The sequence below is a fragment of the Gopherus evgoodei genome, chromosome 7, assembly GCF_007399415.2.
Source record: "Gopherus evgoodei ecotype Sinaloan lineage chromosome 7, rGopEvg1_v1.p, whole genome shotgun sequence".
In the NCBI taxonomy this organism is placed as follows: Eukaryota; Metazoa; Chordata; order Testudines; family Testudinidae; genus Gopherus; species Gopherus evgoodei.
The window spans coordinates 102,631,907-102,648,947 of record NC_044328.1 but is presented as its reverse complement, the minus strand read 5'-3'; the positions used below and the strand labels follow the sequence as shown (position 1 = coordinate 102,648,947).

At 40.3% G+C, this 17,041-nt stretch overlaps 1 protein-coding gene across 4 annotated transcripts in view; it reads left to right on the top strand.

Annotated features, from left to right (window-relative positions):
- The first annotated feature begins 1,410 nt into the window (after positions 1 to 1,410).
- TKT (transketolase) overlaps positions 1,411 to 17,041 on the top strand; it is a 35,077-nt gene continuing 19,446 nt past the window's right edge. Inside the window, exons 1-7 of one of the 4 annotated variants that reach the window (XM_030569323.1) lie at positions 1,512 to 1,600; positions 3,908 to 3,992; positions 8,768 to 8,885; positions 10,985 to 11,098; positions 11,987 to 12,084; positions 14,913 to 15,104; positions 16,075 to 16,193. In XM_030569323.1, the coding sequence (XP_030425183.1) occupies positions 3,970 to 3,992; positions 8,768 to 8,885; positions 10,985 to 11,098; positions 11,987 to 12,084; positions 14,913 to 15,104; positions 16,075 to 16,193 (664 nt within the window). In that variant the 5' untranslated portion in view covers positions 1,512 to 1,600; positions 3,908 to 3,969. Of the gene's footprint in view, positions 1,601 to 3,907; positions 3,996 to 6,692; positions 6,740 to 8,767; positions 8,886 to 10,984; positions 11,099 to 11,986; positions 12,085 to 14,912; positions 15,105 to 16,074; positions 16,194 to 17,041 lie in introns of all 4 variants that reach the window. The other 3 variants (XM_030569322.1, XM_030569324.1, XM_030569321.1) reach the window with 3 other exon arrangements.

Here is a 17,041-nt window from a genome sequence, read left to right as displayed (position 1 = left end):
ACATGCCAAACCGCAAAAAAAACCCACAGAAATTGGGCTTGTTTTTGGCTTAATTGGCTTGTGAGTTGCTTGTTGGCTAGTTCTGGGCATGTAAATTGTTGCTTTTTTTTTTTTTTTTAATCAGTTCCCAGCAACAGGGGCGGCTCCATGTTTTTTGCCGCCCCAAGCACGGCAGTCAGACAGCCTTCAGTGCCATTTCTGTGGGAGGTCTGCCCTGGTCATGCAGATTCAGCGGTGGTTCTGCAGGTGATCTCCTAGTCCTGCGCTGGTGTACCCGCCGCCGAATTACCAACAAAACCGTAGCACCGGTGGACCTCCCGCACAAACACCGCCAATGGTGGCCTGACTGCCACGCTCACAGCGACCATCAGGCTGCCCCATGCAGCTTGCTGCCCCAGGCATGCGCTTGCTGCGCTGGTGCCTGGAGCCACCCCTGCCCAGCAAGCAGAGGCAAGGCAGGGTGGGGAGAGGAAAGTCGGGGTACATAGCAGGCCCACCATAGTCCCAGACTGTAGGCCGGGAGAATCTCGTCACAGAGTGTTGGGGTTCTTAGGGATTGGCTTATTTTGAAATGGAGTTAGCTTGATTTTTGGCTTATTGTGAAAGTCGGGGTGCTTATTTACCACGTGAAAGTTGGCAACTGGTATATGACAAATTGCAATGCATGTGATAGGCAGCAGTGTGTGTGTGTAAAAATATCCCTGGGCTAAGCCTAATAAATAATCATTTTGAAGTTACTATGCAGAAAGGAATTAATTCAGCTAATCTTTTATCCAAAAGATATCCATAAATTCCTCCTTTTAAAAAAAAAAATCTTTAAAAACAGTGGGGGAGCTTGGACCCAGTCCCTTTGTTAGATCTAAAATCCCCAAGGATGCTTTTGTATTCACAGAGTGGATTACAGATCGATTTTATTTCATCTATTTGTAAGAGGAGAGCGAACCTGGGCCCTTCCTCGTAGGCGCCCGGGAGGATACTGCAATCCTACCTCCCCTACAGGCTCCTCCGCGAGGGAGAGGCTGCAGGATCAGCGCCGCCATCCCTGCCTTGGTGTGCTACCCGCGCCATAACCAGGGTGTCTGACATGTGCTCGCTAGAGCCTGGCCCAGGGAGCTGAAATGCAGCCGCAGAGGCCCCGTGGCCAGACGCTGGGTCATGCCGCACTGGCAGAAAGCAGCCGCTTCTCCCACACAGGGGGAGCTCAGTGGGGTGAGATCCGTTGCAGGGGCTATTAGCCCGGGAGTTCCTGGATCAGGACCCTGGCCCCCAGCCCCTTAATCCCCGCGGCAACCACCCGCCCCACCGCCGACCCGCTAATCCCCGCGGCTGGCGGGGGCAGTTCCGGCCGCGCTGGCCCCTCCTGTGGGTGGGTGGCCCCGCGGCGGGCTGGGTGTGTCTCGCTCCGAGGCGGCGCGGCGCGGCTTGTCCCTCACTCTGCTCCGAGCCCAGGCCCGACCCGCCGCCCGAGCCGCGCCGCGCCCTCCCGCCGCTCCATGGAGGCTTATCACAAGCCCGACCAACAGGCGCTGCAGGCCCTGAAGGACGCGGCCAACCGGCTGCGCATCAGCTCCATCCGGGCCACCACTGCCGCCGGCTCCGGGTGAGTCCGGGACTGGGGCCTGGCGCTCCGTGGGGCCTGCCAGCCGCCCCAGGGATTCCCGCGCATCATACTCCTGCTGCCCCCTCGTGCAAACTCGCCCATTACCCCCCCCAGCTCTGCACCCTCCCAACCCACCCAGCTCTGCTCCCTCGTGCAGACTGTCCCCTGCCCACCTCTTTGTGCGGCCTGTTCCTCTGCAGTCCCCGTATCTCTGCCCCCTCTTCATCCTCCATCACTGCCCCCCGTCTCAGGCCTTGCGTGTAATTCTTCCCAGGTCCCCTCCTTCTACCCCTTGTGTCAGTCATCTTTAGCACCTCGCGTCTCCCTTCCTCTGTCCTCCCACTTTCCCAACCTGCAGGTCACCTGGCCAGTGAAAGGAAGCGGGCCAGATTCTGCCCTCTGGTGTATCTGTGCACCGTCCATTAGAGTCTCTGGATTTGAGTTCAGTACGGTCGCACTGAGGTAGCTGAAAGCAGAATTTGCCGCTTGACTGAATTACAAAAGCTGCAGCAGGTTACTGCTGAGCCATGTGTAAGGAGTCTTGTTTTCGGTGCTGCATGGTATTTCTGAGAGCAGCATGCTCCTGTCCTGGGAGCAAATGCACAATATAGGGTGAGCCGACCTGAGAGACTTTTCATCCTTAGGAGATCGGGAGTTTTGAAACAGTTGCGTTTCCTAAGCTTGCTATGAGCAAAGCTTGTTATATTAGAATCGCTATGAGTGTTAAGTGAACCAGTTGGTTCAGCAGAGTGAAGCCCTTTCTGTAGGTGCAAAATGTAGCATTTGAGAATTTATATGGAACCATTTTTAGCACATATCAAAAGACCCAGTGCAAAACCTAATTCACTTTAGTTCTTTCGCTTGTTTTACTTTCTGAGGGATTTGGGTAGTAGTGTGTGTGTGGGGGGATGGATATATGTTTACACAGTGCCTTAATTTGTGCCAGGGCTGAGCCCTGGCAATACAGGCTTGGCAGTGCCTTCCCCTGGCACCTCTGGGCTTACTGCATCAGTCATGAATGTGAATAAATTGCTTGAGCCCCAGCACCTTCTTCATTCCAAATTAATCATTGTGTTTACATGTGGATTAGAGATTCATGCAGGGTCTGGGGTGTGCAGTTTTGGGTGGATGGTACTGTATTGGGGTGTATACAAAGGTTTAGAAGCAAGCTGTGAGGGGAATGGATGTTGATGGGACGTGGGTATATAAGGAATGCATGTATGTGATGAAGATAGTGATAAAAAACCTTTCATGTTGGGGATGTTGCTTCAAAAACTTGCCAGTTTAAAGATCATCAAGGTAGATAACTTAAATATCAGGGATGTATGTTCCCTTGCTTCTGAATGTGCTACTTGTATGGCTATGGCTATATGTTCATGGGGTGTGAGTATGTATGGATGTAGTGTTGGGGGAGGGGATTTCTGTGTGTGTTGGGGGAGGGAGGGATTTACACTTTCTCTCTTTGGAGTGTTGCCTCTTTTTAGTCATGGATTCAGCTTTGATGATGCAAGATTGGACAGGATTCACATTGAGAAAGCGTGCATTTAACATTTTGACAGTTTAATTATGACCCTTTGGGGGAAATCTGATTGTTAACAAAGTGTGTATAGGTTCACTGTACTAGTAAATATACTATGACTGGAAAGAAAGGCCAGGAATGCTAAGTTAATGCGGAACTAAAAATCAAAGAATTTATGCCTAGGGCCAAATCTTTTCTTTTTCATTTTGTGCCCGTCAGCTGGAACTAATTCTCTACAGAATTTCAAGTTAGCCCCAGTGGGATTATCTGCAAAATGCCTGCAGTCTCAAATGGGCAGTTTACTAAGGCCTCTGGACAGGATTTAGTTTAGGCTCTGAAGTTTGCCGGTTCCAGAGTTGGCCTTGCTTTGATTGTGCGGTATGGAAAAAGTACTATATATATTTATTTATATAAAATTAAAGTCAGAGTTTTGGCTGATCATCACACTTAAACTTTTCCTTGTGGAAGGCCGCCTTTTGGTATTCCATCTTTTTGCAATTTACATTTTGTTCACTCCTTTGAAATGTGACTGTAAATGCATCTTTTCAAAAAGAAGAATTGAACAAATAATCGCTTGACTACTAAGCCCTTGTTGGGATAGGATAGTCTACTACAAAATATTTTAAAGCTGTCTCTCAATTTGCTAATATCTTTCACTGTGTTTCTGACATAGGCAGTTTTTTACCTTTTGTTTCTGAGAGTGTTGTATTGAAAATTGAAAGTGCAGAGTTGCTTTATGTCGCTCCATATACACACTGAGAAGATACTTTTTGGTTTTTTCTTTGTAGCTGCCAAGTCAATGGAAGCTGAAGACGCTCAATCTGTCACTGGAATAGATCCTTAATTTCAAATGCTTGGTTTGGTCCAGACTGGGTAGTGAGTTTTGATTGCAAAATGTTCACCAGTTCCTCTTTTTAATTATTAATTTGTTGTTAAAGCTACAACATTTGGGATTTTGTTAGACAATTACACAAAAGTATGTGTAGCAAAAGTGGGAGAAGACCCACTAAATATAAGGGGTTTAATTCTGTATTTCATGCTGGTCACATAATAAGTGTCATCGCTTTCCCACAGATGTAATTATTTCTATGTTATATATAGGTATATAATACTGCAAGGAATTTAGCACAAGCTTAGTTCCCTTTTCTGCTCCCCTTCAATTCAGTGGTAAAATTCCCATTGACTTCAAGTGCAGCAGGATCAGGGCCCCTCACAGTTTTGAAACGATACCTGATTATTATCTGTAGAAGTGGGAATGGAATGATTTGCTGTAGTTTCCTTATTTTAAAATATATGAAAAACCATAAAAAAGTTTCCTTGAAATTTTATTTATATATAATCAACGAGACTTGATTACCAAGAAGGGTGACACAACAATGCATTTAATAGGAGGAAGGAGAGCGAAGTTTCAAGAACATTCTGATAGCATTAGGGAGTCAAATCAAGCTCATACAGCCAAGTATGTGCACGCACCTGTCCAAATCTTGATTACTTGAACAAGGCAAGAAAAGATATCTCCAGGTGAGAAAGTAAATAGAACAGAATGGCCTTTAGCAGCATGATTGTCAACTACATTTGGAAGACAAGCTGAATGAGATAATATCTTTTATTAGACCAACTTCCGTTGGTGAGAGACACAAGCTTTCTCTCTCACCACCAGAAGTTGGTCCAATAAAAGATACTACCTCACCCACCTTGTCTTTCTAATATCCTGGGACCCACAAGGCTACAACAACTCCGCATACAAATACTTTTGGTTTACAGGCTTATTGCAAAGAGAGACTGTATGTCTGAGTCACATTTTACATTTCACTCTTTTAAGGAGGTTAAGGTTTGGTTTAAAGAGATGGTTTGTGAACAACAGGATTAAGAAAAAATACAGGAAATGCTTGAAATTAAAGCAGTTAAGAACAAAAGAGAACTTGTGGACTTCCTTGAAGGAAGTGACTTTGTGAACTATGACCTGTGTTGCAAGCAGTGTTTGTGAGGTGATAGATATATTGACTAGTTACTGCAGTGTTTTCTCATATTAAACTCTCATTGAAGACAACAGGAGCTTTGCCTGAATGAGAACTAAAGGATCTGGAAACCAGATCCTGCAAAATGATAGTGTGTGCAATTTAGAGATGTTATGGCTGTTCCAGTGAAAAAATGCAGTTTATGGGCAGAGAGAGGTTTTGTTTTAACTCTCCTGTTAATCCACTGCAATTATATTTGAGAATAAAAATAGATTAATAAATATAAAATCAGTATTTCAGTTAACAAAACTACAAAATTTAGGTAATGCAGAATTAAGATTGTTGCTCCTGTTCATTCACCCAAGAGTGTCCATCATTACAGATGTCTGGGATTATGTGCTTCTATTCCTTGTTTTAATAAGTAGTCTTGCATAACTGTAGTGATGCAAGTCTTGTTGCTTCACAGTGATGAATGCAATGCTTGCAAATAAATTTTGCCAGCTTCCTTTAAATTGAGACTCTAAACCAATCACACACAATGATTTATTTTTATTTATTTATTTATTTATTTATTTTATTGTCCTTTTGGTCAAGTGAGCTTCTGGAATTTTTTTTTCCAACTGGTGCATTTGGCTTAGCTAATTGTGAAGGCTGAGCTGCCATCTTTGGCGCTGCATCTTCATTGCTTTTGCATAGAGAAGAAGGTGGTCCTTTTATTAATGCCAGCAGTTGATTGGCCAAAGCTGATACAATCTTAACTGTTAGGAGATACAGTGTTTGAGGAAAAAATTAAAGGGTGAACTTCTGCAGTTTTTAAAACAATGGTTTCCTTATAAGATTTGATAAGACTCTTAACAGTGGAAGCTGCAAGAATTTCTTTAGAAGCAGTTAAATTTCACAACTTGGGGTATGAACAGATCATGCTACATTAGAATTATCCTTTTTTAGTTTTGGCATTCTTTTTTGGCATTATTGTTCTTTTTAATTAAACCCTTTTTAGCTGAAGCGTGTAGCAACTTATATATATATCAAGACTGGCCGCATCAACAGATCCAGGATTTCACCTCAAAAGCCGAAGATACAGAACCTAATTCCTTGTAATCTCTTGTATAATGGAAATAGGTTCAAAAGTGTGGTGGCCCTTCTATAAAAGCCAGCTGGAAATGAAGTTTACAAACCACACCACCTTTTTAATATTCAAAATTGGATATCCATTCTGAATAGAATATAGAAGATTATGTATGAATAAAGTAAATATATTATTTGCCATATTTTTCTCTTAATTGTAATTTAAATAACTTATTTTCTAAAGACTTAGAACTAATAAACAATGCCTGGGCTTTTAATGTTATTTTGCACCAGTGGAGCTCTCTGTATTCTAATAAAATTAAAAATAACTGCAACAATAGACCATCATATTTCATCTGATTAAACAAAATTCTGTACACTGGTTTGAGACTGTACATCAGATACCGGAAATCAATCTCATCTTTGGTTATTTTCTATAATTAAAAAAGCATTTAATTAACCAATAGTTCTACAAGCATATTTTTGGAGCTCACTTCTTATATTTTTATACTTTTTTTATTTTTTTTCCACATGCTTACCATCCTAGGTTGCTTAAAACCTTTTTTCCCAAGACCGAGAGTTCATAGAAATATGGTTAAGTATAAAGTTAATACAGTTAAAAGAATGAAAACTTTAAACAAGCATGTAAGGTTTATTGATTAACTCGTGTTTATTGATTAACTCATGTATTTACTAATATATGTTTGAGTCATGGTTTATACCTAATTATTTTGGTTCCCTGTATGTGAATACTTACTTAAGGGGTGGACACTAATCTTTACTCCGCATTTTGCTAGAGTGTTTGCATGTGTCTAACTTACTTCAAATTGAAATAAGAGAATAGTACTGGGCGGAGAAGTGTCACTACCAAAAGGACTTGTATTCTGATTTAAGTTCTACTTTAAACTGTCTTATGAATGCTAACATGCATGGGAAGTGTAGAAATGGAAAATAAAAGTTTTGCTGTGTGATATTCTTAACTAAACGGTTCTTGCTTTACAAATAGGGCTTCAGGTTTTAAATAAATATAATTAAAAACGTAATGGTAAATATCTGTAGACAAGAAAACCACCCTATAATTTGAACACTGGAGTTTCCTTCCAAGCCCAGTGTTGATGTCTACATCCTAAATTACGTCATCACATAGTGACTGCTGAGATCAAGAATAATCCTATTTCATATCAATAAATGCCTGAAAATTGCTACTTTGGGGTCTAGTAAAGATCCCAAAAATACCTGCTAGGTGGTTGGCAAATAAATGGTGAAAACCAGAGGCCCTGTTTACAGGTGGCTAAAAAATGCCTTCTATTAGGAATGCATTTAATGTTAAGACTATTTTTTCATGTGTATCTTCGGAGACGTTTATAAATCACAGCCAGGTATACAATTCTTTGTGTTCATTTGTTGGGCAATGATACCACAGACTGACTATACAAGGGCAGATAGTAATTTCAGATGGTAATTTATTTAAGTTATGGTAGTGAACACAAGTAACAGTGTAAGAGTACTTTTCTGTGACATTTGAAACACTGCAGCCCAAAAATTTGCAGTCTAGAGCTGGAAATAAGACTTTTTATGCTTACCCATTTCTGGTTGATATGCTGTGTGGCATGATTACTTCTGAAATTGGGGTGAACACTTTTCTGAGCTTCTGTAGCAAATTATGGTTGAAGTATTCCGTTGTGCTCTTGTTGAAGTCTATGGCAAAAGTGCTCCTGACATTAATGGAAGCAAAATTGCCTCCAAAATGTATTAACTACTGAAATATGTATTAATTTGCTCAATATTTAACTGTAAATGTAGAAAATACTCATCTTTCCATTAGTTAAAGATTAAACAAATCAGCATTTTTCAGTTGCAGAACTGACCATGTTTTTAAATTTACTGCAAATAAATTGATTATCACAAAATTATCCTTCCAATTTTCACTAGCTAAAAATTTGGTTTTTTGACGTGAAAATAAAATGTGAGGAATGTGTCTCTTATTTAATACTGTCTTATAAGACACATTCTCTCAAAGTCCCTTTATGTTAACTGCTCTTATGATATAAGATAAACTGTAATTGGGATTTATGTAGTACAGTTCTAAATGTCCCAGAGTTCTTTGCAAATATAAAACGTGCAGCATTTCGAGGGTGAAATTTTCCCCTGTGCAAAAAGGGTCTGCACAAGACATTATACCACACTTAACTCTGCTCACTTAATGTGAGTTCTAAGTGCCATGGCCTCTGCTCCTGCCCTCTGCTTCAGGATGAATTTCACTCTTACTGATAAATTTCAGGCACGTATTGCATATTCTCTCTTACACCTTAGGATTGCTGATTGTGATGACATTCCTTGGTATCCAGAGGAATGGAGTGCACAAATAGATAAGCCAGTGCCCTTATCACTAAGACCTGCATTTTAACATCCACTTTGGTTTAGATACTAAGACATCGGATGCTCTCAAAGTACAGCTAATCAGCAGTAGGATAACAGCAGATGGTAGGGGTTATCAAAAACACTTAGAGTTACGTATTTTAATGATGAGGGTTAGAGGACCGGCACAGTGGTATTCTAATTATATGAATGCAAGTTGACAGTGGGCAGCAGTGATAATCTTGTGTTTGCTTTGACTTGTAGCCACCCGACATCATGTTGCAGTGCTGCAGAGATCATGTCTGTGCTCTTTTTTCATACCATGAGGTACAAAGCAAAAGATCCCCGAAACCCCAGCAATGACCGGTTTATACTCTCAAAGGTAAGACCCAGAACTAGCTGTGCTATACCTTCTCAATCTAATTCACAGATTAGTTGTTTATTAAATAAATTTACCTGTTTTCTTGACTAATGTTCACCGTAATTCTTTAGGATCCTTATCAGTACACAACTCTAGTAATGACAGTACAAACCTTTTCAAAAGAGTTTTAAGATTATTATATGCAATAAAAGAGGAAAATGCCAAGTAACATCTTGCTGAACATGGGAAAGGGTAAGCATAGTGCCTAAAAGGAATTGCCAGATTTCTATGCATCAGTGTGTAGGTGTAACATACAACCTATTTAAGCAGTTAAGTTGTTTAATTACAAATTATATATTCTTTCCTGGTACTGCCTGTGAAATATATCCAGAAGTAATGTCATCTTAAGGCAAAGGTTATTTTTTAACATTGTTGCAAGAAATTATGCCATTATGTATATTTTTAACCCATAAGTTATGGTTAAACTTTTTGTGACGTCTTTTCTGTCTGTGGCCATGCTGTCTTTTCTGTGATCCTTTCAGAGCTCTGAGGTTAAGCTTTGTCAGTTTAGTAATTTGTTGGGAGCCTTCCAAGGAGCATGGTAGGAAGTATCGTTGGTAATTCAGTGAGTGAGTGTCTTCCCCTATGCACTAGTGAGGTACTAAAGAGAACAGTGCTCCTGAAGGTATGTTCAGCTAAGACATAAAACAAATGTCCTGACTGCTTGATGTCATCAAAGTTTCCATGGCACTTTTAGTCAAAGTTGAATGATAGCTTGGAATTCTGGCTAAATTTCAGCTCAGGTAATTACATCCTTGTTGTTTAGTCAGTCTGATGTCCTCTGTTCTGATCTGTTCAATTCTGTTAAATCACTGGCATCTTGCTAGCATCTTCAGTGGCAGATGCAATGATCCCAGAGTATGTATTTAAGTTTACAAAGCGCTTTGGAAGACTTTATGATGAGTGGCATTTCAGACGTCAGGTGTCGTTAAGTAAAAGTGACCAAAAGTACTTGCGGAGCTCTGTACCAGATATTGTTAAACAGTTTGAAACTGCAGAATGGGCTGCAAACAGGGAATCTGAGTTTTGATATGACCAGGCTGAAGTTTGGGACATTACAAAGGTAGTGATCCCCTACAGAGGAAATGTCTATAGCAATTCCTTTAGCCAGCTCTGTCGATCCTTTGTATAAAACAGAAACAGCGCTGGCTCTCAGCTTTCTTGGTGCCTATATGAATTCAGTACCTGGATGAGGAGGAGAAGCCAGCTAAAGAAAGAAGACAAATTTTGAGATGATCCTGATAGGAAAAGGGAATCACTTAAAAGTACTTGATTCTGCTTAGATACCTCCTGCGCCCCAATATTGAAGCCTTCTGCCCTTGAATTGCTAAACTGGTCCGCAGCTTTGGGTTCCTTTTGGATTCCTAGAGCTATTGGGCGCCAAAGTAGCCATGGTTACATAAAATGACCACCTCATCTGCAGTTGACCAGAAGATTATATCTATTCATATCAGGTTCAGACCTGGTCACAATGACCTGTGGAGTCAAGACCTCTAATCTTGATCGTTATTACTCACTGTATCTAATCTTAAATCCATACACCCTCAAAAAGATCCAGGTGGAGCAAAACTCAACATCCCATCTATTCAGCAACACTGGTGGCCATGGGTATGTCACCCAGTACTTCATTCTCTGCACTGGCTACTCATCAAATAGAGTCCAAATTAAGGTGTCTTTCTTGATACTTGAAGTCTTCTGTGAGATTAGGCCTCCCTACCTGAGCGAGAACCTATCCCTACTCAAGTATGATCTCCTAGAAGAGCTTTAAAATAGGTACGAGGGAAGTCACATTCAGTCTTTCTTGGCTAGAAGTCTAATTGTTGTAGTGCAGGCCTTGACCATGGAGAGAGTAAAAGCAGGAATCTGTGGAAATCCCAGGTCTCTGAAAGGAGCTCAAAGGGCTTAGAGGCAATATGAAGCATTGATTTATTTGCAAGCATTTTGGAACTTGGTCCCTTAAAAAGTAAATTTTAATTTATATTTACACATTTTTATTTTGTCTTGGTATCGAGATACTGTGGAAAGTTGTTCTTTGTTTAGAATTTTTTTTTTCCTTCTAGGGCCACGCGGCACCAATTCTGTATGCTGCCTGGGCAGAGGCAGGCTTCCTACAAGAAGCAGAATTATTAAACTTGAGGAAAATTGATTCCATTTTGGAAGGACACCCTGTACCAGTGAGTATTTGAGGAATAAGCTTAATAATTATTAAAATTGGAGCTTCATGTGAATCAGGAAGTACATGCATCTTATGCAACAAGTTCTATTTGCTAACTACTAAACAGTAAAGATAAAAGTTGTGGGGTGTTGTTTTTTTTTAAGAAGATGGTAGCACCTGTGGTTAGAAAAACAGAGAACTGGATGTCCCAATAGAAGTGGATGCCCAAGAATATGAATCTTAACATTTTAGTAAAGTTATAAATGCCAGTGATGTTCCCATACAAACCACTTTTATGGAGTTCCAGCATGGCTCATCTTCTTTCCCTGTAGGGAAAGTCTGAGGTAGCATCTCCTGGTTTCAAAGGAAGCTTATCTGATTGCCTCAGTGGCTTTTCACCCCCACTGCTGCTCGAGCCTCCTATCCAGAGCCATTAGCTCTTTGCTGTCACTACCACAGGGAGAAGAGTAAGAGAAGAGTTTTTTTTCAAGCAAGGCACCTCAGATTATTTATTGGAAGCTAATACTGTTCTTCACAATGTCAGCTCCTGATCTATCACTTCCACCCTGTCTCTGACGGGATCAATTTATTGCTGCAGGCCAGTTAGTAGGTGACACTGGGGCTGCTAAGCCAGCTGTACTGCCAGTGGAGAAACATGACAAGGCAACATGCTTAGGGACTTTGACTCCATTCAAATGTGCTGAAATCTACAAGCTTGATTTAGAATGGACCTTGGCCTGGCCTCATCTCCTTAATCTCTTCTTAGTGCCAGATTGGAATCCTGTCCTGCTGCTGTGAGAGTCTACTGGAGTGGGAATGGGCTTTCTCATCAAGACAGGAGTTAGTCCTGTGAATTTAGTCGCTGAAATTCTCAACTGCAAAGTAACTGTTGCTTTTTTATTTTCAGAAACAACCCTTCACTGATGTAGCTACTGGATCCCTTGGTCAGGGACTTGGTGCTGCCTGTGGTATGGCCTATACTGGCAAATACTTTGATAAAGCCAGGTAATCCTTTTCAGTGTTTAGTGTTTGTAGATGTGTAGGGGAGAAAAAATTGCTGAGAAAACAGATTGTGTTCTTACTTTGGTTAAAAATGGTTTATTCCATTATTTTCCACTCCCTTCCCCAGCTCCAAATTCAGTTTTGAAATTAAAGGTGGTCAGTTGAGAGATCTAGCTAATAAAATTGCACAGATCCAATGACTGGCAAAAATTGATGCATACTGTTCCTGTGTAATCAGACAACGTTACAAGGGTGATGTTACTATTCCTGAAGAGAGAAGGTGGCATGCTATGTGGAGTAGCCACTAGTCTTCAGCATATGGAGAACCACTGTTCTTTCAAAGCTGTTATGCCCACAGGGAAGAACCTAGCTGAATATAGATGTCACAGGGTAAAGACGGGTGCTTAAGAAAGTATGAAGCACAAACACCCCGTTGTGCACCTATTAGAATCAATGGGAATGCTGCTGGGCCGTAAATAGGGGTCCAAAATGTCAACTGAAATCCGTTCAACTCCAGTGGAAGAGGAATGAGCAATTCTGCCATTTGTAGGGTTAGAGGACAAGGAGAGTAGATGTCAAAAGACATATCTGTATGAGGAAGAAAGCAAGCTGATAAGGTTGATGTGTATTATACGACAGCTTTAGAACATTCAAGTGCAGCTTGCTGAGTTAATATAGTATTAAACCCTACGCTTCGTTAGCTTGATATCATTTCCGTGAAAGATGATTTGCTGATTTTAATACAGTTGAACAGGTGATAGTTGTAGGAATAATGTATGCAGTGATTACTGCCTGCAAATAGTGGTACTGCATGTAGTATTGGAGAGCAGCCAATATGTATGAAATTGTAATTCGTCTGAGTGAATTACCTAGTTTAGGCCAGCATCTTGTGAAGTGTGTTTAAGTAGATGACCTTTACTGTGGTAATATGGAATAGTTTAGTAGCTCTTATAAGACTTAATTTTAATAGCCTTTTGCTGAATTTTGTTTTAAAATTATATATTTGAAGGTAAATATATTGCTATTGTGATAGTCAACAGGCAGTATTAGTTTTACACGGAGTCCTATGTGGCCATCCAAAAAAAAAGGTGACAAAAGATAAAGCTTAAAGGGCTGAATCCAGCAGCCCCTGCTCAGGTAATACTCCTGTCACTGTGAGTTTTGCCTGAGAATGAGTTCAGTATTTGCGGAAATAGTCTTCAAAACTATGTGATGCTTTTACATTTGCTATGGATGATCATGCATATTCTTACTACATAGTTTAGCCCAGTCTCACTTATAGTTTCAAAAATATAGGTGTTTTTTGTAAGGAGTATATTAAATGGAACAGCTGAAATGAGGAAATAAAATGAGGAAGTAAAAAGCAATCCTCAAATAGTTTCCTGCATTGTCAGTGGTCTTGCTGAGTCACAGTGACTGTGTTTAACAGGCATGTTCACTCCAGCTTTATTTATAAAAAGATTCATTGTTACAACTCCATTCCCAAGGTTATCTGTATCTTAGCTTGCAGCTGCATTCTATCACTATTATAATTGCCATTAATAGAGCATTTCCTGCCTATTGATATGTCACACAATAGGCTTGAGTCTGGAGGCAAGGGAGGTAAGAAGAATACAATATATTTCACATCATATTTATCACTTGTAACAGTTTTTTTTTTTTTTAATTTATTTGTGCTCAATACCATTCTTACACTGGGACACACATTGCCGAGTACGGTGTAAACTTACCTGAGAGGTTTGCACATTTAGAACTGGATTAGTATTTGGACTAGAATAGTGGAAGATCTTGTGAACTATTAAAGAGATTTTGAATTTGATTTTAAATAACTAGTGGCATAATACAGAATAGTATTTGGGCACAGTCTTACTCCCATTGAAAACTATGTAAAATTTCACAAAGACCTATGCTGAGAATAAACTTTTTTCATGTAAACCAGAAAATTCAAAAAATCAGAATGTTGAAATAGGATAAATGGTATTCTGGAAAAAATATTAATTTACTATACATGGTTTTCTACACATATGAGAGAAACCCATCTTTAAAGATATTTAAACATTTTTTCCTCTGGAGTTTTTTTTCTCTCTCCCCCCCTCAGCCCAGCCAGGGAGCCAGACACTCCTCCTCCCCCCCTCCCCCCCCCGAACCCAGCTGCAGGGTCCCCCCAGCTCAGACACTTACATCCCCTATCCTCCTAGAGCCCAGGAAGCCAGAGGGAGAAACAACCTGAGGCTGGGTCCCAGGCTTGCATGGAGTTTCCTGCATGTCACCGTCTTCCTTCAGAGGGTTCTGGGAACTGCAACAGCTGGGAACCCCCCAGTTCCCTCCCTCTCCGCTTTTTCCACAGCCTTGTCTGCTATTTGTGAGCTGGGCTCTGCCAGGTCCAGTGGCTCCTAGTGGTGTCCAACAGCACTGCAGTCCATTTCTGGGTGGGGAAACAAATTCTGCACACACATGGTTAATTTCTGCATTGCGCAGTGGCACAGAATTCCCCCGGGAGTATTTAACAGACCCAGTGGTCCATATTTTCCAATATTCTCACTCCAACAGTTTCAGTACCAGATACAACAAACCTCAATCATTTATGCAAGTGTACAACACCATACCAGTGGGGGAGTTTAAATCAGACACAGATTGTGTTGGTCAGTGTGAAAAAAAATCTAAGGAAAAAGACCATACACTTATAACAGAGAGAGCCTATAATATATTTAGTCAGTTCTGTTCAATGAGATTTGTACTTGTTCTGTATAACCCTAATTGAATATTTGTGTCTTATTTTTATGTAACTTGACATACTAACTAATTTAAAAAACAAACAAACTCTTTTCTAGCTATCGAGTCTATTGTCTGCTTGGGGATGGGGAACTATCTGAAGGCTCCGTCTGGGAGGCAATGGCCTTTGCTGGGTTCTACAAGCTGGACAATCTGGTTGCTATACTTGACATTAACCGTCTTGGACAAAGTGACCCTACACCTCTGCAGCATCGTGTTGAGATCTACCAGAAACGCTGCGAAGCCTTTGGGTATGTAGTTGAAAGAAGTTCAATTTCCTGTCTTCTCAAAACCATGTGTTGTGTCTGTTTTTCACGTATTTTCAAATATGCATATTAAAGCTAATTGAATTCCGATAACGTCTAACAGCACCATGCAGGATATTGTCCCCACTTGTGAGGATCAGATCCTTGTTTTTGTATTGTAAGAACAATACAAAACTGCAACTTTTTTATCTTTGTTTTTTTTTGTAAAGCTCTTTATTCATGTAGATTTATTAGAGGAGCTTGTCTAGTACTTTAGGGACCTTACATTGTTTAAAAAAAAATATGCAACAGTTATGCATCTGGCTATGTGTACTATATCTCTTGAGAAACAGTGGGTGCCTCAGATGTACAGGGGGCAGGAAGAAGGGATAAAATGTCATTTTTCTCTTATAGGCATGAAAAACATTATTCAAATAAATATGTTTTAATATTTGTACTGCTTCCTGGAAGGTCATCAGCTAGCTTAAAGATTTATTATAATTTTTACATGTGTGCACAAAAGTATTTACAGGACCTTATAGAAGTACACAGGCAAATTATAGTTTGGTCCATATTACACTAGTTTACAATTTTATCAGTCTTCAATGTCAGTTCTTATTCATTTTTTAAAAATGTGGATCACTTGCTCTTGTAATGAAAGGTAGCTGTTACATGGCAAGGAGTGTTGTACAGTGGGTTAGAATAGTGGCCTAAGAGATTAAAGTTCTAGATTCTGTTGCTCACCCTGCCACTGTTACGCTGTATGGCCATGGACAATACCTAATCTCTCTGCTTTATTTTACTCCTCTAAAAAAATATGTGATTATATTACTAGTTTAATGAGTGTTAATTAATATTTTTAAAGTGCTTTGAGAGCCTCTTGTATCAGAATGAAGTAATATTAATTATTACTAACTCTTTCAGAGATTCGTTTCTATAAACCCTTTAGAAACAATCTGTCTGTTTGCATTCCTAGCTGGCATGCTCTCATAGTGGATGGGCACAGTGTGGAGGAGCTTTGCAAAGCCTTTGGCCAGACCAAAAATCAACCAACTGCTATTATCGCAAAAACTTTTAAAGGCAAAGGAATATCAGGTAATAACATGGGAATTTAATGGCACATGTATGTATGATTTACATATGAGGAATGTTTCAAACAGCATTCATAAAGGTATAGTCATTTAAAAGCACATAAGGTAAGTAAAATTTAACATTTGAGTGGTTAGAAACAAGCCAAAATCAGACCCTCAGATCTGCAACCTTTTGAATTTGAGAGGATTTCTTGAATCTGAAACCATCTCTAAACTTTTTTCTCCAGTTCTGTGTTGTATGAGACCAGAATTGCAAGATGGCTGAAATCTGCCCAGACCTCTTGAGGGTCTTTATCACTTGGGACTGAAATTTCATGAGAAGAGCTGGTGAGATTTCAGTGCTGTTGAATGTGAACCTGAATTCTAGACACAGTTTGGTCTTTCACTGAACCCTGACCTTAGACTAGTCTAGATAATGAAACCTCTCTTTATTCCATCTCTACATTTGGTATATGAAACCCAATTCCTAGATAACAATTTCATTAAATGTATAAACTATTGATTTTCTTTATCCGAAGTGCTTTTTAAATTTCTGTGTAAAACTTAAGTTTCCAAAGCATTATTAGCTAAACCTTAGATATTTATTTAATCTATTTAAAACAGAAGATGCTGTCCCAGGCAGATCAGGTCTTTGCTCGGTGGACTAACTGGGAAGTTGATACGAACTGTGGATCTGATCATTCTCCTATATGATGAAACCTGGTGGGGAGGAGACTCCATGATGATTTTCTGCCATTCAGGTCCTCCTGCATTCTTCCCTTTGGGAGGACACCAGTGTTTGCCACCCTGCAGAGGAAAGAGAGGGTCTGCCCTACTCACCCAGTGGTTGTTTGAGATGTATACATAACACCA